Source organism: Diceros bicornis, chromosome 1, assembly GCF_020826845.1.
Source record: "Diceros bicornis minor isolate mBicDic1 chromosome 1, mDicBic1.mat.cur, whole genome shotgun sequence".
Classification (NCBI taxonomy): Eukaryota; Metazoa; Chordata; class Mammalia; order Perissodactyla; family Rhinocerotidae; genus Diceros; species Diceros bicornis.
The window spans coordinates 70,800,972-70,828,360 of record NC_080740.1 but is presented as its reverse complement, the minus strand read 5'-3'; the positions used below and the strand labels follow the sequence as shown (position 1 = coordinate 70,828,360).

General features: G+C 44.0%; 1 protein-coding gene across 3 annotated transcripts in view; it reads right to left on the bottom strand.

The window, feature by feature from the left end:
• The window catches only part of GALNT10 (polypeptide N-acetylgalactosaminyltransferase 10), a 219,682-nt gene that overhangs the window by 92,225 nt on the left and 100,068 nt on the right, over positions 1 to 27,389 (bottom strand). For all 3 annotated transcript variants that reach the window (XM_058544576.1, XM_058544571.1, XM_058544581.1), the window contains exon 4: positions 4,806 to 4,972. In XM_058544576.1, coding sequence (XP_058400559.1) covers positions 4,806 to 4,972 — 167 coding nt within the window. The remainder of the gene's footprint in view (positions 1 to 4,805; positions 4,973 to 27,389) is intronic.

The window sequence follows — 27,389 nt, the reverse complement described above, 5'->3', positions numbered from 1 at the left end:
AGGGAACCATTCCTTGTGTGCGTTTTTACTGGTTTATTTATTGATAAGGAGCTGAGTTGGAGAAAATGTTATCAGGGAGATCATACCACAGCCTTTCATTTCTGAACCTCATCATTCCAGGCAGCCCAGAGTTCATCCAGAGACAACAGCCCTTCCCATTACCATATATCCTATTTTTTTTGGAAAACCAACACTGTTTGAAAGTGGGGAGGGGAAGGAGAAGAGGAAAAGAAAGAAACAAATGAACAAGGCCTCTCTTGTTTTTCCTGATAAAAATCTCCTGTCTGAGCAGTGCACTCTGTCTAGAGGAAGGTCTGCCACCCTCCAACCTCTCCCCTCTCTCCCACTGATGCAAAAACACCTCCAAGTCCTCCTAATCCTCAAGCAGAGCTCGCACATTGGAAGAGCTCTCAGAGACCCTGGGAAACTCTGCAGGGCTCTATTTACGAGCAGGGCCGGGATTATTCTGGTGTCAGCGTCTGCTCCACTCTGGTCCCCAGTGCTGCCTGCGTGAAGCTCTGGATCTCATTTCAAGAATTCATCTGCTCCAATTTTGTCTCCTACCCGAGGTCTCGACCCTTAGCTGAATTATAATTAGTTGCCCTGAGGATCCTGGAATAGACTCATTTCAGAGGAAAATGCTTTCCGCTAGGCAGTGCCAATCTAGCCTGTAGTTAGCATCTATGAATTTCAACTCCGAGAACTGCCTCTGCTCACGGGGCCCAGAGAAATCTGTCTTTTACGATGGCCCATATTTGCCATACTTTAGACAGGCCTCTCCATAATTCTGAAATTGTTTCTCCCAAATCTCATTTTTACAACAATCACTGCTGAGCAAGTTTGCTTCCAAAGCTGCCTTGAGAATTTCTTCTTGAAACAAGAATAATGATTGCTTTTCTGAAAAATGCAGGTTGCAAAATCTGACAGCGAATGTGCGGGACTGAGGGGTGTGAGGTAAGAGTTTTCTGGGTTCCAGGCCTGATTCATTGAGAAAAAGGGACAACAATAAGAGAATAATAGTTCTCATTCTCATCCGTGCAATGGGACAGTATTCGTTCTCTTCTCTGTCTTTATTAGGGTTTGGGAATGGCACCACATTGGATTAATATATTTGCTCTCTGGAGAAATAGATGCACTTGGAGAATGTCATTCTCCTGAAATTTACCTTTCCTTTTTAAGATTGCTACATTTTTTTATGGGGGGAGGGTCACGTTACTTTTATCACAGAGTACAACATTGAGGAAACTGGGATATTAGAGGTGCAAACCATTATAGTCCAAGACTGGCTATGTTTGATAATGAGCTCGTTTTAGCCAAGAAGTTTGCTCTTTAATACAATGGAAAAGTAATTTATTGAGAAGTGTCTTTGGAGATGAAAAGGAGTAATACACTCCTGCAGATGTTTCACGTAACCTCAGGTGAGGAGGGACAGGGCTATACCGGGAGCTCAGAGAGGGGATTCGTGTCCCTCTTCTGCCACCAGCTAGCTGTGTGCTCCTAGTTCAGCCTGGCCACTGCTCCAGGCCTCAGGTTCCCCATCTGTTAAATGAGCAGGCTGAGTTATATCTGTGGTTTTCACACAATTTTAAGCAGTGGAGCTCTCCTTAGTGAACAGTTTTTTTAGAAACCAAATATAGGCCATCCCAGGAGAGGCACCTGAACCCCACCTGCACCTGTGAGGTTCTCCATACGCCTCACAGTGCTCCCCGAGGCATCCGTGGGCCCTCTCCTGCTCTGAGGTGCAAGGTAAAAGCCAGTAGCCTAGATGACCTTGGAATTCTTTTCTAACTGAACAGAGAAATACAGTTTCTAACCCAGCTGATGCTTAGTTTATGCTACCTCTGGAGGACTAATGCCCTGTGACGCTCAGAGAGGGATCCCACCAAGTGTTGTGGGTCTGTCCCTAGGATGGCTGAAGCCTCAGATAACAGGTGACAGGGATCTGAGCTTGGAACACAAAGATGCGGGCCAGTGCCAGTCACTGAAGGAACTGCTGGGTCTCCCGCAGCCACACCTATCTCGCTGGCTGAAGATGGCCCTGTTGCTAGTGACGGTTTTCAGTGTGTGTGGATGTAGCTGCCATATGTTTCCTTCCTTTCCCCTCCTTCCTCGTTCATTCATTCACCAATTCACAAGCATTATTAATCGCCTGCTTTTAGACCACAAATGGCTCAAGAGGAAGACTGACAACGAATAGGTCAACAAATAGCCACGCAGTCACACATGGGGAACAGTGAACAGTGGAAGTGGTGGGGGACCTAATTGAAGATGGTGTGAGAGGAGCAGCCGTGGGAGGAGCTGGAAGAGGACGTCCAGGCAGGAGGGAGCTGGGCGTGCTCTAGGACAGAGGGCCCTGCCACGGCTGGTACACAGACGGGGAGCTGGAGAGTGAGTGCAGCCCACACTGCCGAGGCCTCCAGCATGGCCGTGACAGTGAGCCCGCTTGGAGCAAGAGCCACACCCGAGGGAAGGCGCGGTGTTCACCCCAGGAGCAGAGGCTGTTCATGCTGCAGCACAGGAAATGGAAGTCAATTAATCACTTGAGCGATGTGCTCATTTATTGCCTTTTCACTGCCCGGCTGAGGGCCCTTAGCCTGTGAGTGCTGGGCCCAAACTGGGAGAAGGCTGCTGTTGGGAGCGGAGACTGGGTGAAGGAAAGCAGAAGAAAGGGAGAAAAAGGCAGCAGCAGAGCCCAGTCCTGGGCTTTGAGTCCACAGGCCTGGGTGTTCCACTCACTGTGTGACTCTGGGCAGGTCACCTAACCCCAGCTCCTCCTCGGAGACCCAGGGATCCCAAGGCCTCCCTCAGAGGTTGTTGTCAAGAATAAATGAGATAACACACTGAAAGGGTCTCCTAAACGGTGAACGGACGGGAGGCAATTTGGGTAGAAGGTGAGACAAAGGCACATTTGTTTAGGGTTTTATGATTCACAAAGCCCTTTCACCCACAGAAAGGGGGATTGTACCTGCACCTCCATGTCTGTACCTTTATCCCTGACTCCCTTGCCTACAAACCAGCCATAAATAATGCCAAAAATATTAATACTAAGTTTAAATGTTTCTCTCTAATGTTCACTATGTGCCAGGCACTGTTCTAGCACTTTACGTGTATTAACTCATTTAAAAGCCACAGCCACCTAAGAGGTAGGTACTATTGTGATCTCATTTTACAGATAAGGGAACTGATGCACAGGGAGGTTAAGTGACTGGGTTCAGGTCACACAGCTAGCAAGTGATAGGCCAGGATCAAAATGTAACTATTGTCAGGCTCTCTACTGAAGAACAGGGCTACAGAGACAAGGAGACACACCCTTGCCCTCACTGGGCTCACACATCTCGCTCCAGGGACACAAATAAATCTCACACAAGGCGCTAGATGCTATTGTAACCTTGGTGGAAGCGCTAAGGGAACAGAGGAAACGAACTCGGATTATTCCTTTGTCAAATACATATTAATCCACTCCTATATGCCTAAGGAGCTGGGGACACGTGGTGAACAAGGCCTGTGTGGAGGGCCCTGCTCTCAGAAGGTAGAGTCTAGCAGGGGAGACAGGCAACAGCCAACATTTACACACATCATGTTTACACTTCACACTGATTTGTGTCTTAATTCTGCCTGTGATAAGAGCTATAAAGGAAGTAAAGGGTCCCACGAGAATGAGTGTATGTCAAGAGTTAGGGAAGACTTACAGATGGTAAGAACTGAGCTCACGATGTGTGTGTACGTATGCATATGTGTACACACACACACATACACACACACACACATGCCAGTGAGACCTCTGTACTAAAGGCGTGTAATCAAGAGTGCAGAATTAAAAGGGGGTGACAGGCAGGTCAGCTTAGATTATTCTGGTACACTTAGACTCCCTCTCTTCACTCCTTATTGGTGCCTCTGCAAGATGGTGAGCAGAGGAAAGGGCTTCGCTTGATTTTGCTGCAACTGGTGAAAGCTTTGATGCAAAGGATAAGCTTGAGACCACTGGCTGGAGGGCAGTGTGGTCTAGTGGTTAAGATCACATGTTTGGGGCCAGACAGACATGGTTCTGTCACCACGTCACCACCTAAGAGCTGTGTGACCAAGGGTAAGTCACTTAACCTTTCTGAGCCTCAGTTTTCTCATCTGTAAAATGGTGTGGTGGATACTGTAGGTGGGCTCACTCAACACCTTCTCTAATCCATTTCTCCCTTTCCTACCTTTACTAAAAGGGGTAAAATTCAAAACACTCACAGTCCCAGCCTCCCTTGCACATGGGGATGCCTGGATGTCAGAGTTCTGGCCAAAAGTCTTTCCTGAAAAAGACTTTCCCAAATAAGAAGGCAAAGTCTGGCAAGGAGGAGGCTTTGTTCTTTTTGCCCTTCCTCCTCCTTCCTACCTCAAAGGTAGACTTTCCAGCGGTACAGCAGCCATTTTGTGATCATGAGGATGAGGAAGCAGGAAGAGAGAAGCCTGGTTCTTTGACGGTAGCCTCGAGCAGCTGTACCAATCCTGGATCTTATTATGAAATGAATTAATGAATGAACAAACCCCTTGCTTGTCTGAGCTAATGTTTATCAAGTTTTCAGTTATTTGCAGTTTAACGCATGTCTACAATGATACAAATGGGATAAAAACAGAACCTACTTCATGGGTTGCTGTGAGGACTAAATGTGTGTAGCGTGCCAGACTCATGGCCTGGCACACAGCAAGCATCAGTGAATGGTGGCCCACATGTTGGTGCTGCTGAAGAAGGGAAAACCTGTCACCCCTTTGGTGAGTCACTGGAAGGAGCATGGGGGCAGGAAGCTGGGTGTGGCAGGCCCTACCTCGATCACTGAAGTCGTCGACCAGCACAATCTCGGCGATCAGCTCCGGGGGCGAGCGGTTCAGCACACTGTGCACAGTACGGAGGAGAGAGGACCAGCCCTCGTTGTGGAAGGGGATGATGATGCTGGTGTTGGGGAGTGTCTCCAGGTAGCGTTTGCTCTTGCAGCTAGAGGGAGACACAGGGGACAGGGAGAGGACAGGGTCAGCTTTCACCTTGCCAAGAGAACTCAGGCACACAGTTTAGCTAACCGCAAATCCCACTTCCTCTCCAGCCTTTAGGGAATGAGTGAAAGCCAGGGACCCTGGGTCATTTTAGAATTTTCTTCTCCTTGGCATCCTGAAGTCCTGTCTCTCATCCCTGCACATACAGTGCATAGGGATATGTATACAAGGCCCTCCCCCCACCCCCCATCAGCTTTGTACAGATTTGGTGATTTACATGCACTAATTTGTTTAAACCTCAATTGTGACAAGAACACGGTTGCTCATCCTCATGATTCCATGTGGAGGGCAGCCCTTCAATAACCTGGCCTCTCTCCCCACCCCTTGTACATTCCTCTCCAATGGAGGAGAAACCATTTAGCCACAAGTTTGGAAGAATAAGCTGGGCTTCACAGGCTCATCGCCTCCTCTCTCCCTCCCTGGGCTCTGCCAGCAGAGGGCACATTTCCATCCTCTGCTCTCCACCAGCCCCATGGTAAGGTTGGGGGTAGAAGGTCCTGCCCCTGTAGGCCTTTAACATCATTATAACACCCAAAAGAATTAACATAGTTCCTTAACATCATCAAATATCCAGCTGGTATTCAAATTTCCCTGATCTTCTTATTCTTATGTCTTTTTTTTTGGTGAGGAAGATTGGCCCTGAGCTAACATCTGTGCCAACCTTCCTCTATTTTATATGTGGGATGCCACCACAGCATGGCTTGATGAGCGGTGCATAGGTCCACGCCCAGGATCTGCACCTGCGAACCCGCAAACCGTAGGCCACCAAAGCAGAGTGTGTGAACTTAACCACTACGCCAACAGGCCAGCCCCTTTTCATATCTTTTTACAGTTGGTTTGTTTAAATCAGGATCAAGACAAGGCCCACACACTGCCTTTAGCTGATGTGTCTCCTAAGTGTCTTTGTTGAAGAAACTGGGCCATTTATTTGTCTTATAGTATCCCCCACAGTCTGCATTTTGCTGCTTGCATCTCTGTGGTCTTTGAATATGTTCCTCTGTCCGGCCCCCTTTGGTTCCTGTAAACTGGTAGTTAGATTAGAGGCTTGACCTAATTCGATGAGACATTCTGGCAACTTCTTCATAGGTGGTGGTGTGAGCATCCCTTAGAAAACACATAATATCCATTTTTCTTTCCTTTTGTGATGCTGGTGGCCATTGGTGATCAATGCCTAAATCCTTTATTTCATCAGGGGTTTTCAAATGGCGATACTCTAATTCTAACATTCTTCGTTTACAAGCTGGAATGCTTCTACAGAGAAAAACTTTGCCACATCAACTATTTGGTTGCCCTGAAGTACAGGAAAGACAGGATAAGTTCTTGATTCTTTATTTACCAGTTTTCAGAAGGACTTGGTTCCCTAGCATCCTCCAAAGGTGGCCAATTATTTGTTTTCATTATGAACTCATACATTTTAATATAATTAACATGTTTCAATTCAGTGCAGTTATTATTCTTATTAGTTCCCATATAAGCCCATCTTTAGCCCGAGGGAGTCTTCTCAAGGTGGCTCCTAGTCCTTTGGACATGACCACAGAGAACTGATAGTTTCCCTGCGTTCTGAGAAAAGTTATCAAAAGATTCTCCAGGCTTAACTTGTACACTTCCTGCCCTAACCTGGGATGAGCCATTCTGCCAAGGAACCCTGGCTCCTTACTATCATCAACAGCACCATTTAAATACTGCAACACGGGCGTTAACGGCGTCATTACTACTGGGTTGGTTACTGATTCTATGCCTTTACAGTGGTCAGAGCTAGAAGTATATTTTAATAGGTACATCATGAGTTTATGCTGAAATTTTATATTTAATATATAGGATTACAGAGTTTTACTGAACTTTATTTTATACTGTATCTCCTCTTTTACTGAAATATAATTCACATATCATAAAATTCACCATTTTAAAGTGTATAATTCAGTAGTTTTTAATATATTCACAATGTTGTACAACCACCACCACTACCTAATTCGAGAACATTTTCAGCACCCCCAAAGAAAACTCACATCCATTAGCAGTCACTACTCATTATCCCTTCCTCCCAGTCTCTGGAAACCATTAATTTGCTTTCTGTTTTCATGGATTTGCCTATTCTGGACATTTTATATAAATGGAATCGTATAATATGCGGCCTTTTGTGTATGGTTTCCATCACTTTGTATAATGTTTTCAAGGTTCATCCATGTTGTAGCAGGCATCAGTACTCCCTCTTCTCATGGCTGAATAATACTCCACTGTATGGATATACAGTAGTCACCCCTTATCTGCAGTTTCACTTTCTGCAGTTTTAGTTACCCATGGTCAACCACGGTCTGAAAATACAGTACAGTAAGATATTTTGAGAGAGAGAGAGCACATTCATATAACTTTTATTACAGTATACTGTTATAATTGTTCTATTTTATTATTAGTTATCATTGTTAATCTCTTACTGTGCCTTATGTATAAATTAATATGATAAAGTTATCACAGATATGTAGGTACAGCAAAAAACATAGTATATACAGTTGTCCCTCGATATCTATGGGGGATTGGTTCCACGACCTCTGGCCAATACCAAAATCCGTGGATGCTCAAGTCGCTTATGTAAAATGGCACAGTATTTGCATATAACCTATGCACATCCTCCCAGGATCTTTAGGTATCTTATAATATCTAATACAATGTACATGCTATGTCAACAGTTGTTATACTGTATTGTTTAGGGAATAATGACAAGAAAAAAAAGTCTACGTGTTCAGTACAGATGCAACCATTGTAGGCCTTCTGACGCATGGCTGGTTGAATCTGTGGCTGCAGAACCTGTGGGCCGACTGTAAAGGGTTCTGTGCTACCTGCGGTGTCAGGCATCCACTGGGAGTCTTGGAATGTATCCCTTGTGGATAGGGGGACTGCTGTACCACTTTTTATTTATTGTTTCTACCTTTGGCTATTATGAATAATGCTGCTATGAACGTTCATGTGCAGGATTTTGTGTGGACATATGTTTTCAATTCTCTTGGGTACATACCAAGGAGTGGAATTGCTGGGTCATAAGGTAATTCCATGTTTAACACTTTAAGGAACTGCCAAACTGTTTTCCAAAGTGGTAGCATCATTTCACATTCCCACCAGCAACGTATGAGGGTTCTAATTTCTCTGCATGCTCACAAACACTTGTTACCATCCATCTTTTTGATTATAGCCATCCTAGTAGGTGGGAAGTGGTTTCTCATTATGGTTTGATTTGCATTTTCCTAATAACTAATGATGCTGAGTATATCTTCATGTGCTTATTGGCCATTTGTATATCTTCTCCGGAGAAATGTCCAGTAAATATGTATTTCAATTTTATTTATTTATTTATTTATTTATTTATTTATTTATTATAATTTTATTTATTTATTTTCCCCCCAAAGCCCCAGTAGATAGTTGTACGTCATAGCTGCACACCCTTCCAGCTGCTGTACGCGGCACACGACCTCAGCATGGCCAGAGAAGCGGCGCGTCGGTGCATGCCCGGGACCCGAACCCGGGCCGCCAGCAGCGGAGCGCATGCACCTAACCGCCAAGCCACGGGGCCAGCCCTGTATTTCAATTTTAGATTGTTCCTTGCTAGTGTATTGAAATACAATCAATTTTTGTACATTGAGCTTGTATCCTGCAACCTTGCTGAGTTCATTTATTAGTTCTAGTAATTTTTTGTGTGTAGATTCCTTAGGATTTTCTACATACAAGACAATGTCATCTGCAAATAGAGAGTGTTTACTTCTTTCTTTTCAATCTCCATGCTTTTTATTTCTTTTTCTTGTCTAACTGTCTTGACTAGAAACTCCAATACAATGTTGAATGGAATTGGCAAGGGCAGACATCCTGTTTTGCTCTTGATCCTAGGAGGAAAAGCTTTCAGTCTTTCACCATTAAATATAATGTTAGTGTGAGTTTTTCATAGATGCCCTTTATCAGGTTGAAGAAGTTCTCTTCTATTCCTAGTTTGTTGAATGTTTCTATCATGAAAAAGTGTTGGATTTTGTCAAATGCCTTTTCTGCTTCTATTGAGATGATCATATGGGTTTTGTTCTTTATTCTATTAATATAGTATATTACACTGATTGATTTTCATATGTTGAACCACCCTTGCATTCCTGGGATAAATCCTAATTGGTCAGGGTGTATAATCCTTATCTGTTGCTGAATTTGGTTTGCTGGTATTTTGCTGAGGATTTTTGCATCTATTCATAAGGGATATTGGTATACAGTTTTCTTGTGATGTCTTTGTCTGGTTTTAGACATTTTATCTCCTTTGCTCAAAATCTAGGTTCTTAACATTAACACAGTTATTTATGTGCTTTTTCCTATAACATATAATAGTCTCAGAAGAACACCACCAATATTATTGCTAACAATATGATTATAGAAAATTTAAGACTTCTTTTGTCCTTCATTTCTTTTCATCTGTGGAGTATATTTCATTAGGGATACTGGGGATTTTCTCAGGGCCCAGAAGAAGGGACCCAAGGACCAGGCAGGCTCAGAGGGAATGAGAGAACTGTCTGCCTTGTGTGTCCAGCCAGAAGCCAGGAGTGGCAGGCAGAGTAGCTGCCCCTGAAGATGTCCAAGCCTTAATCTCTGGAAGCTGTGAACATATTACCTTACACAGCAAAAGGGACTTTGCAGATGTGATTAAGGTTAAGGACCCTGAGATGGGTTTGAGGAGCCTGGATTACCCAGGTGGGTTCAATGTAATCACAGGGTCCTCAAGAGCAGACAACTTTTCTGGCTGGGTCAGAGAGATAAGAAGAAAGAAGTAAAGATTTGAAGTGTGAGAGGGACTCAACCCACTATTACTGGCTTTGAAGATGGAGGAAGGGGGTCATGAGCCAAGGAAGGTGGGTGGCCTTTGGAAGCTGGGAACGGTCCTCAGCTGACAGCAAGGAAATGAGAGTCTCACTCCTCATAACTAAATTCTGCCAACAACCCAGATAAGCAAGATTCCCCTAGCGCCCCCAGAAAGGAACGCAGCCTGGCCAACACCTTGATTTTAGCCCAGTGAGACCCATGTCAGAGTTCTGACTTACAGAACTGTAAGAATAAGTTTGTGTTGTTTAAGCTGTTAAGTTTATGGTAACTTGTTACGGCAGCTATAGAAAACTCAAAACACAAGGAGTCATCCTGACACCCTTTGCCTAGTATGTAATATTGTTTGCAAACATTTAAAAAGTGGAAGACTTCACATAAAAACCCTCATGAGTCTCACACGGCAACAACAGGCTGGAGTGGACAGGGGATGCCCCTCCCTATGGGGCAGGTGCTCTCCGGGTCACCTCAGCTCTCACCACTCCCCATGGTCCTACACCAGGGCTGCTTCACTCCCTTACATTCTCTCTCAGGCCCCTGGAGACATCTGAAGTTGAGAGCCTGGAAGTAAAAAGCATCAAGGGAAGAAGCTCCAAAAGACTGGTAAGTTTTTTGGGAAGAATTTGTGACATCTGGAGCAATGAACATAACAATAAAACCTCTCCTTTTATACGCCACTGCAATCCACTGTTCAACTGTCAAAATGCACAAGGGTCTCTTTGCAACTTACTTTGAAACATATCAAAAAGCAAAATGGATTGATGACTTGAGAGAGGCATGGACAGATATGTGATAAAATCAGTAGAGAAACGTTAACTGCAGAATCTAAATGGTGGGAACATGAGCATTCAGCGTGAAATTCTTTCAACTTTTCTGTGTGTGATAATTTTCAGAAAGAAATGCTGGAGGAAAAAACGGGTCAGGGTCCACGGCCTCCTGAGTTTCAAATTCTTCCTCTCCTAGAGGCACCAAGGGGAGCTGGTGCGGGAAGGTGGGCTGGAACGAACCCTCGGCTTCTGGTAGTGAGCTCAGTTCCAGCTGTGTGGACAGGACTACCCTAATTCTGGCAGGCCAATTCTGAAGGACAAGTCAGTCTCTCTCTTTCCCCTTGGGATCTCTGGACTTCTTTCACGTCCCTTTTTGCCCGTCCATCTTGCTGGACTGTTTTTATCCAGGCCCCATGCAGCCCTCCCCCACTCATTCCCCACCTCTCTAATCCTTTTGATCACTTCAGCCAGCCTTCTCTGGGCACCTTCTCCAACTTCATTGTGCCTGCCTTCACAAATAAACGAAAGCACCTCTCTTAAAAATCTCTTTCCCTTAACTTGGCTGAGTCCTCTGTGGCCAAGAAACACAGGCAATACCTAGTTTTCTACAAAAGTTCTTGCCTTCTATCCAATTTCACAGGAGGCTTGCTCGATTGAAGCAGGGTTGGAGGGGGGTTAGCTGTAATAAATTGCCTGGAGTACATGGGGTGAAATACAATAGAGTTATTACCCAGCAGAGAGCCCTGGCTCTCTCAAACCCCAGAGCTGGGCCCCACAACCTGCCAGGAGATACACAAACACCGTCGTATATTCAGGGAAGTAGACAATGCCACAACAGACTAAATTCACTTCTAATTTAATTCAATAGTGGAATTAAAGATTATTTATAACCAAATAAAAGGCTCAGCTTGGATCATAGCCTTGAATATGTGCCTTTTTTTCTTCTTTTGGTCTACTCTCTTTTTTTTCCCTCCTCTATGGATCCATTCATTTATTTACTAAATAAACACAAAACGGCACTTCAATTTTTGCCAAGGGTGCCAGTCATTAGTTTGGTCTCAGCTTAGTAGAGGCTCTTTGTTTAAATAAAAAATTGTGTGACATGCTGAAATGACTCTCTCCAGTATCCGGCGGGGAACCTGGTTTCCACAGACCTGCCCACAGGCCACCTTCCTGTGGGGAGCTCACACAGAAAACCCCGTTTCTCTTCCTTTCATTAGGTCTCGCACTGCAGAAGACAGAGGAGGCCTGGGGATCACAAGGAGAAAGACAGAAGGCTGCCACCCACCCCAGTAACACCCCCATCTCAGCAGTCCCCTTTGAGATCTGTCTGCATGTTGGTCCTGAGATCTCAACACTGGATGGTGGAGTATACCTTGTTCTTTTGTGTATGATAAACACAAAGCATCCCTTTGCCCAAAGGCTTCAGAAAGCAGCTACAGAGAATGTGGTCTTCAGGAAGGGGAAACTAGGGCGCTGCTCCCAAGGAAAGAGGCTGGGTTTGGCTATGACCAGACAATAATAACCTCTGCCTTCCCACGGTTCATCGTGCCTTGTTTATAGAGCGCTTTTCTTTCTCTCTCCTCTAATCTGTACCACACCCCTGGGAGGGAGATGAACCAGGGAGTGCTAACCCCATTTTCCAGGTAAGGAAAATAGAGCCCAGAGAGTGACTTGGATCTAGGACTCAAATCTAGGTAGTATTTAATTAAAATAACATATACAATGTTTTTTTTGATGACAAAAGTGACAATTGCTCAGTGTAAACGTCTGGAAAACACAGACAGGCTCAAGGACAACTGATAACGACAGCAACACCCTGCCCGACACTGACCCCTGGGGCTGACCTCTGTTAAACCTTTAGGGTGCATCTTCCTCTGTGCTCTTCCTGAACATGCACGGCATACTGTACACTGGCTTGAGGGCAGCCAAGTCTTTGTGGGCTCCCAGATGCAGCATGCCTCCTGAGACACTTGGAAGAGCCCCTCTGGGGGCGGGATAGGGCAGAGCGATGCCCCCACAGAGGGTCAAAGAAGTGGCACTATGAAATTTCCAGCACACGACATCAATCTTGATGCCCTCTTGGCTCAATACTCTGGCCCCAGATGGCACCATAAAAGAGGCACCTGTGGTGTTTAGAACCTTACAGCTAAGACCTGAGCGAAAAACATCCTATCCCCTGCACAAGCACTTCCACTGTCAGCTGGTTCACATGCTGATGAGGTTCCATCCCGACAGGGCACAGTTTAGTTAGACGTGCATGGCGTGAGGACAAAGAGGAACAGTCAGGGGGCTCCTGGACACACCATGAAAGAGTGAAAAGAGCAGAAACAAAGTGAATGTCCATCAATAGGGGAAGATTAAACAAATGATGAAAAATTCAAACTATGGAATACTGATAAGCAGTTAAAAAATAAGGTAGAAGATGACATTGATAACAGAAAACATCTGTTAAGGATTTCCGTCATGCCAGGCAACTTCTAAGCACTTTATACGCATTAAGTGATTTAACTGTCACAATACTCATACAATGTAGGGACTATTAGGGACCATCATTACTCCCATTACAAAGAGGAGGAAACAAGGCACAGAGAAGTTAAGTAACCTGCCTAAGGTCAAATAGCTGGTAAGGGCTGGAGCCTGGATTTAAACCCACCTGCCCTTTATATATAATATTTTTATAGGGATAATAGATCAGTGCTATTAAATGTACAAGCAAAAAGAAGAACAAATGGATAAAAAATAAAAATTGAGGGAACTAAGCAGGAGTCTGAAGTCCCGGCTTCTAGTTTTTGCTCTGCCGTGCAACAGTCCAAGGCCCCTCTTGTCGCTGGACCTCAGCTTCCCCTGTGTCAATAAGGGAGCTGGACGGATGCAGTGGGCAAGTCTTACCTGCCTGCTCTACATTCCTTCTCCTTTTCTTGGTAATAGCATTCTGATCTTCCTTGGGGAATCTCCCACCGCTCAAGTGTATAGGGTTTGGGGTGAGGTCCTTGCCTCGCCTTGAGGGTGGGTGAGGGAGCCTGGCTCAGCCAATCAGAGCATTGCATCTCCCCAGCCACTGTGACTAGTTCAGGGATGGGTACCCGTAAATCAGAATAAATCTTTGCTGAGACAACTGGGAGAGAGGCAAGCTCTTTTCTGCTGAAACTGAACATGAAAGGATACAAGCCTGGTCTGCCTGGGGCCACCATGTGGACTATTCCCTGTCTTCGAATGAAGTTAACAGAGTAGAAAATAGAGCCAAGAGTTGCAGAGACAGGTTCCTGCTGGCATCATTTAGGGACCTAGATCCAGCTGTGGCTGAAACCAAGGTCTACTCCTGGCCTGTTCAGTTACATGAGTCAACACATTTTCTTTTCTTAAGTCAGTTTGAGTTAGGTTTCTGTCACTTATAACTAAAAGAATCCTTGCTGAAATAACTGGACAATCTCTAAGCCCTTTCAGTAGAAGGACTCTGTTTTGGACCTAATGACGGCTCTGAAGGACGAAGAGACAGAAACTGTTTCCCGGGAGTTGCCTCTGACCTGTAGGGGGCAGCCTCTCTCTTCCGCTCCAGGAGAACTTTCACTTACTCACTGACTACACGCAAGTGTCCTGGCTGAGGGCTGCGGTGGGGGGAGGCACTGGGAAGACTGGAAGATACCTGAACTCACTTGTGACTGAGCAGCCCCAAACTTAATATTCCCTACAGGATTCTGAGTTCTTGACACACAAAGATGAATCTAATATACTGGAGCACTAGAACATAAAAGAAAAAAAATCAAAATCAAAGGGAAGCATTTCAAAAATCTTCTCTCGGGGCCTGCCCAGTGGCATAGCGGTTAAGTTCGCATGCTCTACTTTGGCAGCCGGGGTTCACAGGTTCGGATCCTGGGCATGGACCGATGCACTGCTTGTCAAGCTATGCTGTGGTGGTGTCCCATATAAAGTAGAGGAAGATGAGCATGGATGTTAGCCCAGGGCCAATCTTCCTCAGCAAAAAAAAAAAATCTCTGAGTAAACTTTGAAATGGAACAATCCAGTCATTTTTAAAGGGAACTATAAAAAACATCTAATTCTCCAGCATGCGATACCATCCCCAGACCAAACTGAAATGCAAGCCAACTGAACAAACCTCATCTTGTATGTGCCTAAGGGAGCATGAGTGCTCTGGACCTGGGTTCAAATCCTGACTGTGACTCTGCAGCTGTGAGACTGGGAGCAGGCTTCCATCCTTTGCTCAGCCTCAGTTTCCTTATCTGTGAAATGAGGATGGTAACACCATGAGAACGAGGCAAGACAGTAGATTTAAGCCACGTGGAGGGGCTGGCCCTGTGGCATAGTGGTTAAGTTCAGCACGCTCTGCTTTGGCGGCCTGGGTTCGTGGGTTCGGATCCTGAGTGATCCCAAGTGCAGACCTACACCACTCATCAGCCACACTGTGGTGGCAACCCACATACAAAATAGAGGAAGACTGGCAGAGATGTTCACTCAGGGCGAATCCTCCTCAGCAACAACAACAACAAACAGCCATGTGGAGGGAGAAGTAGACAGCTCTGTCCTTGGAGATAGGGAAATGTGGAGAACTCACAGCAAAGAGAATGCTCTGATTTCGGTTTTCTCGGACTCAGGGATGGCCATCCTAGGAAAGGGCACAGGGCTTCAGTAAGACTTAAATAAGAGATCTGCTCTGGTGGACATGAACCCCACTCCTGGTACTCTAGGCTTCAGCTAGCTCACGGCTCAGAACGTTCTCATTTGCTCACTCCCTCAATCATTCATGTATTCCAGAAATGTTTACTGAGCACCTACCTATGACAGACATTATGCTAAGCCCTGGGATTACAATGGTGAGGAACAAGTTGTTGTCCCTGTCCCACGGGATACAGAGTCAAATGAGACGGGGGGGGGTTTGGGGAGACAAATAATATAAGCAGTAATAAATGATAATTTTTTCCTGCCTCCCTGCCTATGGCTGTGAGGTGAGCGTAGAGTGACAACAACCTAGAAAGACAAAGAATGACGGCATTTGTGAGTGGCGCATCCTCACACCCAGCCTTGTGCATTGCCAATAGGAAGCAGGTGACGAATGGTTGCTGGGTTGAACTGCAGTTGGAAGGGCCTAGTCCAACCCTTTCGTTTTCCAAGTAAGGGGGTGAGGTTTAGAGGTTAAGTGGTGATCCCAGACCACATGGCCAGCTGGTGTTGAACTTGAGGGTGGGGCTGGCTCTTCAGTTTGGTCACAACACAAAGAGAAAATCGTTTAGAGACCGTGGATGTAAATGAAAATCTAAATCACACGTAGTTTCCAGAAGCCGGCATCTGCCGTCATGTTCCAAGTGCTGCCTGTTGGCTTGGCAGGTCCACGGGGGGAGTGGACCACGCTGCCTAGAGAAGTGGGATTTTCAGGGGGGTTCGACAAACTTCAGCATTTAAACTCCCACTAGTAGGAATGTGGATGCTTTAAATATGCTCGCTGATGTCCATTTGATGTTTGTTCTCATTTATCAGAAGTAGTCTGGTATGGACTTGGAGGTGAAAAGGCCACCTATTAGCCGCATAACCTTAGGCAAGTTACCAAACCTCTGCAAGCCTCAGTTTCCTCCTTTATAAAATAGACAAGCAGGTTCGAGCTGAGAAAGGAAAAGGAAAGGAACACGTTGGTGCTCTATAAACATTAGGGTGCATCACGTGCCATCCTGGTCTAAAAAGAAACTTCTGTGCTGGTCAGGTCATTCATGGTGCCTGCCTTGCCCATACCTTCTCCTCAAACAGAAATGGCCACGCCCACAGCCCTGGCTGAGGAAGGAGTCCTGGCTGGGCCCTATGACCGCCCCTTCCCTGGCCACGATGGCTGTCTGGAGCAGGAGCAGAGCGCTGACTCAAGCAGTCAATCCACTGACTTGCCAGTGGTCAACGGCCTAGCAAGAAATCTGTGCCCAAAAGGGGTTCACCAGGCCAACAAAATTCTCTTTCTTGGGGACACAGCCTTGATGTATGGAAAGGGAGTCCCAGAGTTAATGAGAAGAGCAGACACAGAGCTACACAGAGAAGAGCTAAGGCCTCTTAACGATGGGATCCAGAAATTTCTGCTGTTGAGGAGGTCATGAGAGAACCTGGAAACCAGACTTGGAAAGATCTTTCCATTTCCAGTACTGGGAGGCCCGGCTGTTCCATGGCTCCCCTCCTCCTCCCGGAGAGCCGAGTTGTCTGGCTCTTCCCACATTCTCCCTGGCCGACATTCCCATTTCCTTCAGTGCTCCTGCCTCCTTGCATGGGGACATCCCGTTAGTTGAAGTAACCTTGCAGCCAAGGAAGTCTATCCTATTCTTAAATCCATTCCCCAGCAAGAAAAGCAAAAAACGAGCATCCAAAAGTTGTACTAGAGCTGGATGAAGTGTTCTTACTTTTTCTTCATTATTTTGAAAAGAAGAGACTCTAATAGATTTAAGACTTCTAAACTTCAGAAATATCACTGACATGCAAATGTGGACTTTCCGGTCATGGACACTGAGACTGCTGGGGACACTGTCGTTGTTTTACATGATTAGCAACACTCTATCAACACTATGCCAACTGGCCACCATGACGTCACGAGCAAATTACCTGCAGCCCACAGCACTTCACCACCACGATGCTCCGCACGCTACAGCAAATGGTTCTTCAGTGACTACAAGGATGAGTTTTCGGTGTTTTTTTTTAAGAGAATGATCATTTTAAAAATCCTTGTAGAGTAACTCTGTTGTTTGAAAGCTCCCAGTGCTTGTACTCTTAGATAAACAATCTTATTCTAGAAATAGGCACCATTTTAACACCTTCTCACAGGAACCAAATCCAACATACCCTCCTCCGCCAAACAAATGACAATTTTGGATTTTCCACTGACCAGAAGGGGCCTGCTGGAGCTGGTTTGTGTGTTTTGGGGGTATCAGAAGCCAGGATCTTTGGATTGAGGAACAAGGCAGAAGGCCAACTACCGTTCTCCGGCCACACGCACAGCTTCAATGTGAAAAGCCAAAGAGAACCACTGAATACGAAGGCTGGAAGGGCTTTATTCTCACCTTGTTTGCACTCCTTGTTTTATAGATGAGGAAACTGAGGCCCAGAATGGGGAGGGATCTTCCCAAGGTCACAGAGTGAGAGGCACACCTCCATCCCAAGTAATGGCCCTCGAGGAAGGGTACTTTCTGAGACTGCAGGTGTGGTGAGGGAAGGGATGTGGGCTGAAGAATCCAGATCTGGATTCAAATCCCGTCTCTGTCACTTAGCAGCTAGGTCATCTTGGGAAAGTCACAGCCTCCCTGAGGCTTAGTTTCCACTTGGGTAAAATGGGGATATAATTCTTTCCTATTAAGGCTGGAACAAGGAGTGAAAGAAATACCATATGTAAATGCACCTGGTATAGCATCTGGCTCATAAATGTGAGTTTCCACCTCCCAGAGGCCACAGTATAGGTCATTTTCCAGCAAATGGTTTAAGTTCAAAATTCTGGAATTCTCCTCTGTCTATTTTATATAAAGGACAGTCTCTTATAATAGAACATTCTCAGAAAGACTATGTCCAATGGGCTCTGGAGCCACCAAGAAGTTAAGCAGAGCTTATAAATAGCTCCAGGCTCTGGAACAAAAGGAAGAAACTGGGTCTTAGTGGGTAGACTGTGAAGAGTCCCTGCCCCCCTACCCTATCCTCCTTCCAGATGCAGATTTAAGCCTTTTCCTTATACACCCTGCCAGTAAACCTTCCGTCCTCAGCTGGGGCTCGGCTCCCCAGCCCTTCTCTACCTCTCTCTGAGACAGGCACTGGCTTTCTCTTTAACACGGTCTGGCTGTAATCAGAGCAGCCAGAAGATAAGTGTGACAACATGTGCCAAGGCTGACGTTTTTATGGTCTTTTTCCATTCAGGGGATACTGTGCTGAGAGCCAGCCGAATCCACCTGCTAGTCCCTCTTCTCAATAGACAGCTGGCAGAATAGCAAAGGTTTGTGATTATTAATTATGAATCTTTGTACTGTCAGTTCATCTGGTTTTGTACCCCCTGACCTGCAGAGACTTCAGACACAAGCAGTGTTTAAAGGATCTTGGTTTGTCCTGTCTTTTCCTCCCCTTTTGAACTCACATTTTTGAAACTCCTTTGTTTAGATCATATCTAGTTTTTATTTTTTGTGAGGAAGACCAGTCCTGAGCTAACATCCAATGTCAATCCTCCTCTTTTTTGCTGAGGAAGACTGGCCCTGGGCTAACATCCATGCCCATCTTCCTCTACTTTATGTGGGACGCCACCACAGCATGGCTTGATAAGCAGTGCATCAGTGTGTACCCAGGATCCGAACCTGCGAACCCTGGGCTGCCGAAGCAGAATGCACACACTTCACCGCTGCGCCACCAGGCCGGCCCCCATATCTAGTTTTAAGACAGTTGTAAAAACAATAAAATATTTTTAAAAAGCACACAACATAACCCAACAGTTTCTTTACACAGCTGTCCCACATGATAAAACTGGTGCTCCTACAGATACAACATGGAATGTATTCCACGTCTCAAACTTTAAACATAGGCTGACAGCAGGCAGCAGAAACTCTGGCTAATGAATACGGCTTGTAAAGTCAAGGTGCTCAGAATATCAGCACGAAATAACAACCGTAAGGACCACACCTCAGATCCCAGGTAGAGGCCAGGCGCCAGGCAAACGTCGTTAGGAGGAAATGGGCTTTAATATCAAGATTCGTGATGATTCATAAAAGAGATGAAAAGAAATAAAAATGTAAAGATACGTGTTCAAGGATGTTTTTGCCACACTGTTTCCAGAAACAAAGAACTGGAAACAACCTGTATGCCCATCAACAGAGGAATTGTTGAGCAGATTATATTCCTGTGGTATACTACACAGCTATTAGAAGTGTCTTAGAAATGTGACCATAGTATATTAAGTGAAAAAAGCTACTTGTGGAATAAAATACATATAGCACAACCACATTTTTGTAAAACAAAACAAAACCAAAAACCCAAGCCCCTTCATATGTCTCTATATGTTGCATAAGCAAATGAAAAAACTACAGAAAGCTATGCTGTTACCATTTATTACCTGGGCAGATTAAGGATTGAGGTGTGCGTCAGGCGACTACTGATTTCTTTCCCCAAAAAAGGTGAGGAGAAGGAGGCTTAGAAACAGAAGGAATGATGTTCTACTCTGCGTAACAGTGCTCCTAAGATGAGCTAGTCTGCTTGCCTTATCATCATGCTGCCCTTGATACCACCTTAATGAAGGGAGAGAATTAATAATTGCCTTTATCTTCCAGTCATTATTCTCCTTTTCCTTAAACCCTTTCAAGGCCAACACCACTTAGAAATCAAACTCATCTCTGTAACCAATTTTACTGAGTGCTATTTATCTGCTCCTGGCCAAGCATATATTACCTTCAGCAGGGTGAATGAAATGCAACCTGAGTAGTCTGCTGCTTGTGTCCATTTATCTGGCCCAACCCGCTCGCTATGCCTGGTCCAAGAACCTTCATGCACAAAGGATTAGAATTTAGAAATGTCTCCTCCTTCTCTTTGAGGAATGGGTCTCATCTGTGTGTGATGCGGTAGAAAGAGCACATGCTTGGATCCAGGTTTGAGTCTCCTCTGCCTTCCACTGCCTGTGTGAACTGGAGCATAGAGCTGAGCTTCTCTGAGGTTCAGCTTGCACATCCGTAAAATGGAGCTAGTGATCACCATTTGATACAAACAATTTCAGAGAGGCTGGAATCACAAAAGAGTTGTGATAGTGTTTTTGTGGAGAAGACAATGTCAAAACACAAAGGGAAAAAAGTATCATCACACAAAACCTCAAAGTGGGAGCAAGTAAGATGCGGATGGTAAGGCTTCAGCACAATGCCTGGCACATAAGCACCTGATAAATGGGAGGCACTGTTATTATTAATGGACAACACAGCATCTATTTCTAGAAGACTCAGAAAAAGCAACTGTTTGCAGAAATGATAAAGGAACACAAACCAGCCATCAGCTCACATGGATGCCGAGTGGTTTTTACCTGCATAAATCGTAAGGGATAAAGGCCCATTTGATTTTTAGTTGACAGGCAGCCATTTTTGCGTATCAGCCATTTATCTCTGCTATTTCAACCCAAGGCTGAATTCACTGAAATCTGTTTTAAAAATTACAGAAAAGAAGTCAATTTGAGAAATTGTATTGCCTGTCATTTTACTTTAAGGCTTATGAGCATCTTTAAATCCCAATGTTAGGTCCAACGGATCAATAACTGTTGTCTTGAAAGATACATCATTGTTCAGAAGGGAGATCATTTAATTTCAGAGGAGGAGAGCCTATTTAAATCTCCTGAAAAATCAGTGATGCTCCAAAGAAACCTGGACTTTTTCCTTTCCCAGCTCACAAATCATTCTGGCTACAGCCCCTCTTTCCACCCCCTGCCTCTCCCCACACAACTGCCTCGCTAACAACCTGCCAAACTAGGAAGTCTGCATCACTCACATCCTGAGCATCTCTGGGGCGCTAATCTTATACTCAAGTACTCCGTTATAAAAGTGTCAAGCAAGCTTACTCCACCTCACGAATCATGATAAAAAGGGTAAAAAACTGCTAATAAGTACTAAACATGTCTTCCAAGTACTAAACATGACTTCCCTGTCACTGTTCTAGGGGAGTCTGATAAATCGGCTCGGCATTCTGGGAGGTAAGAAAAGGAGAGGAGTGGGGGTGGGTGCAGACTCCAACCATTTATTCCCACTGCAGAGGGTGGGAGGAGGTGTGCACCACCCTCACTGTGACCTGAACATGGATCTTCCCACACACCACACCACAGACCACAGCTGATCTTCGGTCATTTTTAGATTTACTATCTGTTATGCCTCAGGCATTTCTTGCTATTCAAGGAAAGTGAATTAATTAAAATCACAATAAAAATACAGCAACTCAGAAAGGGATCCTGTCACCATTTCCATTTTTCACTACACAAATGGCATCATTGATTCAACTGCCTACTTGACGTCGACATTTGGATGTTTAATAACGTCTTAAACTTGACTGAAATCAAAATCTCGATTTCCCCCAAACCTGCTCTTCCCAAAGTCTTCGTGTCTGTAAATGGCAACTCCACCTCCCCAGTTGCTCTGGCCGGAAATGTAGGCGTTATCCTTGACTCCTCTCTTTTTCTCATATCCAAATCGCCTGTAAGTAAATCCTGTCCTTCCGTCCTCTCCATCTTTAAAATATGTCTAGAATCCGGCCACTGCTACTGTCACTCCCACGGTGGTCTGAGTCACTGTCACTCTTTTCTGCCTTGCTGTAAATATACTCCAAACTAGTCTCCTTTTTTCCACCCTTGGTCGCCTATAGTCTATTCTTTTTTGTGTGTGTGTGTGAGGAGGACCAGCCCTGAGCTAACATCTGTGCCCATCTTCCTCTACTTTATATGGGACGCTGCCACAGCACGGCTTAACAAGCAGTGTGTTGGTGCATACCCGGGATCCAAACCGGTGAACCCTGGGCCGCCGCAGAGGAGTGCACCCACTTAACCGCTTGTGCCACCGGGCCAGCCCCTACAGTCTATTCTTAACACAGCAACCAAAGTGATCCTTTGAAAGTGAAAATCAGATCATGCTGGTCTCTGCTCAAAACCATCCAGGGCTTCCCATCTTACTCCCTTTGGTAAAAGCCAAAGCCCCATTATGGCCCTGACCACCCCCAGACACCACTTCAGGCTTGCTTCTCATCACTCTCCTTCTGGCTCACCAGGCTTGATAAGCCAAGCATGATGGCCTCAGGGCCTTTGCACTTGTTGTTTCTTCTGCCTGCAGGGCTCTTCCCCCAGTAAACTGCCCTGCGAGGCCCCTCACTTCTTCATATGTCATCTTATCACAGGCCTTTCCTGACCACTGAAATAAAATACATCCCATTCCCATCACTTTCTCTACCCCTTTTTCTGCTTCATTTTTCCCCCTACATTACTTATCACCATCTGAAAAATTAATATATTTATTTGTTTGTTTATGACCTCCCTCCCATGGAATGTAAGCTCCAGGAGGGAAGGAAATTTTGCCTATTTTGTTCATTGCTGTTTCCCCAGCAACTAGCCTACACAATAAGCACACGTGGTAGGCACATGATAAATATTTGCTGAATGAATGAATGAATGACTTGCAGAGACAGTTTCAAATGACTAACAGGCTTGAGATCTCTTCAAGGTAGGGACTGACAATTGATCATTTTAGTATAAATGAATAGAGGCTAGTTGCATGTTGGGTGGGCTACAGATGGGGGTGGAGGAGTGAGAAAGAAGCCCCTAACACACACACAGTTACCTTACATTAAGTTCCTGATTTAAGTAGTTCTGGTTACAGTGGTGAGGTGGCCACGCAGGGCAGGAGCTGAAGAGCACAGGCAGCAGCTCTGCCACCAGCTTCCCTTAGCCCCCAGGGTCCCCAACACAGATGCACAACTGGCGACGCCTTCCGGGTCAGGAAAGCTCAATTCTTGTTACACCCTTGATCTTTCTTGCTCAGGCTTACACCACCCTTCAAGAAGATTCCCCTTCTGTTTCCGGGACTATTCGTATTTATAAACATCAGGCTTTCCTGGTTCTCAAGTCCTCAGCATCACAAAGGCCACATTATCATGGGAGGAAGGCGGTGGTCCCTGAAGAGGATCTTACCCGCCAGCTCTCTGGGCCCAGGGAGCCATTTCCCCTCGGTTCTCTCCCTTCTCCTGATTCCCCACCCTTTTATCTGTGTGTTTTGGATACTGCAATGGTTGGATAACAAATCCATTTCCAACCGGACACCAGATACAACTCTGCCCAGAGCGTACCTGTGTGACTTTGGCCACAAGTCGTTCTTTACCCCTTTGATTCTTCTGTTGCTGATCTGAAAAAATGATGATGATGGTAATAACAGCACCTGCTCAACCTGTTCATGAGGGATATTGGTCTGTGATATTCTTTTCTTGTAATATCTTTGTCTGGTTTTGGTATCAGGTAATGCTGGTTTCACAATGAAGTGGAAAGTAATCCATTCCCTTTAATTTTTTGGAAGAGTTTATGTAGAATTTGTATAATTTATTAAATTTTTTGTAGAATTCACCAGTGAACCTATCTGGGCCAGTTTTCTTTGTGGGGAGGTTCTTAACTATAACATCAATTTCTTTAATAGATATAGGGCTGTTCAGGTTAATCATTTCTTCTTGAGTGAGCTTTGGTGGCTTGTGTCTTTCAAGGAATTTGTCATTTCATCTAAGTTGTTGAATTTACGGGCATAAAGTTGTTCAGAATATTCCTTTATTATTCTCTTAATAGTTATAAAATCTATAGTTATGTCACCTCTCTCATTCTTGATATTGGTTATTTGTGTCTTCTCTCTTTTTCTCCTTATCAATCTGGTTAGAAGTTAATTTATTAGACCATCTCAAAGAACTAGGTTTTGGTTTCACTGATTTTTCTCTCTTATTTTTCTATTTTCTATTTCATTGATTTCTGCTTCGATCTTTTAAATTTCCTTTCCTGTTTATTTTGGATTAATTTTCTCTTTTTTCTAGTTTCTTAAAGTAGAAGCCGATGTCATCAATTTAAGATCTATATTCTTTTCTAATGTAGGCATTTAATGCTACAAATTTCACCTTAAGTACTGCTTTAGTGACATCCTACATATTCTGATATATTCTGTTTTCATTAACATTCAGTTGAAAATACTTTCTAATTTTCCTTTTGATTTCTTCTTTGACTCATCTGTTATTCATAAGTGAGCTACAGAGTTTCCAAACATTTGGAAATTTTAAGAGACAGTTCTGGTATTGGTTTCTTTTTCTTTATTTTTTTTTTATCTTCTTTTTTTTTGTTTTGTGAGAAAGATCAGCCCTGAGCTAACATCCATGCCAATCCTCCTCCTTTCTCCCCACCCCCAAAGCCCCAGGAGATAGTTGTACGTCATAGCTGCACATCCTTCTAGTTGCTGTATGTGGGACGCCGCCTCAGCATGGCCGGAGAAGCAGTGCATCGGTGCGCGTCCGGGATCGGAACCCGGGCTGCCAGTAGCGGAGTGCGCGCACTTAACCGCTAACCCACCGGGCCGGCCCCTGGTATTGGTTTCTAAATTTAATTCCCTTGTGGTCAGAGAACATACTTCATATCATTTGAATCCTTTAAATTTATGGAGACTTGTTCTGGCACAGAACATGGTCTATCTTGGTAAATGTTCCATTTGCACTTGAATATAACGTATATTCTGCTGCTATTGGGTGGAGAGTTCTATAAATATCAGTTGGATCACACTGGTTGATAGTGCTCTTCAAGTCTACTATAACCTTGCTGATTTTCTCTCTACTTGTTCTATCAATTATTGAGAAAGAGGTGTTGAAATCTCATACTGTAATTTTGGCTATGTCTATTTCTCCTTGCAATTCTATGATTTTTTGCTTCATATATTTGGAGGTTCTCTTCTTGGGTGCATCAAACATTTAGAATTGCTCTGTCTTTTTGATGAATGATCCCTTTATTATCATGAAATGACCTTCTTCTTTATCCTCGGTAATATTCTTTTTTTTCAAATCTACTTTGACCGATATTAACATAGCCACTCTAGCTTTCTTTTGACTAGTATTAGCACGGTAGATCTTTTCTATCCTTTTAATTTATTCGTATCTTTATATTTAAAGTGTGTTTCTGGCAGACAGCATGTAGTTGGATCTTGCTTTCTCATCTAATCTGACAATCTCTGCCTTTTAGCTGAAATGATTAGTTACATTTAATGTGATTGTTGAAATGGTTAGGTTAAAGCCCTTTATCTTGGTACTTGCTTTCTATTTCTCCTTTCTGATCTTGGTTCCCCTTTCCCTCTTTTTCTGCCTTCGTTTGGATTAATTGAATTTTTTTAATGATTCCATTTTATCTCCTTTGTTGGGTTATTAGGTATAATTTTGTTTTGCTATTTTAGTGCTTGTTTTAGTGTTTATAGTATATATTTTCAATAGTCTACCTTCAAATGATATTATATCACTTCACTAGTACAAGAACTTTACAGCAGTACATTATCATTTCTCCCCTCTAACCTTTATGTTGGCATACATTTTACTTTTACATACATTTTAGACCCACCAATATATTATTATTATTTTTGGTTACACAGTCAGTTATCTTTTTAAAAGACTTAAACAATAAGAAAAAATAGTATATATTTACCTGCATAGTTACTATTTCCATTTGGAATTTTTTTTTTCCCTAAAAAACTTTCTTTAACACTTCTTATAGTACACGACTGCTGTGATGAATTCTTCCACAGCTTTCTTATGTCTAAAAAGTCTTATTTTGCCTTAATTTTTGAAAGATATTTCCATGGGTATAGAATTCTAGGTTGACAGAGTTTTTACTTTCAGGACTTTAAAGCTGTTGCTGTACTATTTTCCTGTTTGCATTGTTTCCAGTGACAGAATTCTGTCATCCTTATCTTGGGTCCTTTGTCTATAATATGTTTTATTTCTGTGGCTGCTATAAAATTTTTTCTCTTCATCACTGGTTTTCAGTAATTTGATTATGATGTGCCTTGGTGTCATTTTATTCATGTTTCTTGAGACTGGATTTCACTTAACTTCTTAGATCTGCAGTCCTATAGCTGTCATTCAATTTGGAAAACTTTTGACGATTATTTCCCTATTCTCCTTCATGGACTCCAATTACAATAATATTCAACCACTTAAAGTTGTCCCACAGTTCATTAAGGCTCTTTCCATTTTTTAAAATGCTCTTTTCTCTCTGAGTTTTGAGTAGTTTCTCATGTTTTCAAGTTCACTAATCCTTTTTTCTGCAATATCTAATCTGCCATTAATCCCATACACTGTATTCTTCATCTCAGATATTGCTGGTTTCATTTCTAAAAGTTCAGTTTAGGTCTTTTTATATCTTCCATGTCTCTACTTAACTTTTAAAATATATAGAATACAGTTATAATAACTGTTTTAATGTCCTTCTTTGCTAATTCTAAAATCTGTGCTGATTCTGGGTTGGTCTGATTAAGTATTTTCCTCATTATGGGCAAGTTTCTCTGCTTCTTTTCATGCCTGATAATCTTCAACGGGATTTTACCTTGGTCAGTGCTGAATATTTTTGTGTTTCTTTACATATTCTTGAGCTTTGTTCTCAGATGCTATTAAGTTACTTGGAAACAGTTTAATCCTTTTGGGTCATAATTAATGATATTTTAGACTGGTCTAGAGCACTGTTCAGTCTAGAGTTAATTAGTTCCCACTGAGGCAAAACTTTTCTAAGTGTGCTACTCAATCCTCCACAAGTTACGAATTAAGAGGTTTTCCAGTCTGAGTGGTGGGAAGAGGCACTATTCTCGGCTGTGTGTGAGAGCCAGGCACTGTTCCTTCTAATCCTTTTGGGTGATCCCTTTCCCAGCCTCAGGTAGCCTCCTCACAGGCAGGCACTCATCAGTAACCTGCTGAATACTTGAGGCACCCTCCACAGATCTGCAGCTCTCTCCTCTCCAGTACCTTGCCCTGTGAACTCCAGCCTCTTTGGTCTCCCTGGACTCTCAGCTCCATCTCCTCAACTCAGGACGTCCTCTGGGCTCCATCTGGGGCCCCCTCCCCGCATCATGGCCTGGAAAGTCTCTCAAGGCAATAAGCTGGGGCAATTGTAGGGCTCACCTCATTTGTTTCCCATCTCTTGGAGATTACTGTCCTTCATTGCCTGATGTCCAGTGTCTTAAAAACCATTGCTTCATACATATATTTTTTTTAGTTGTTTCAGGCAGGAGAGTAAATCTG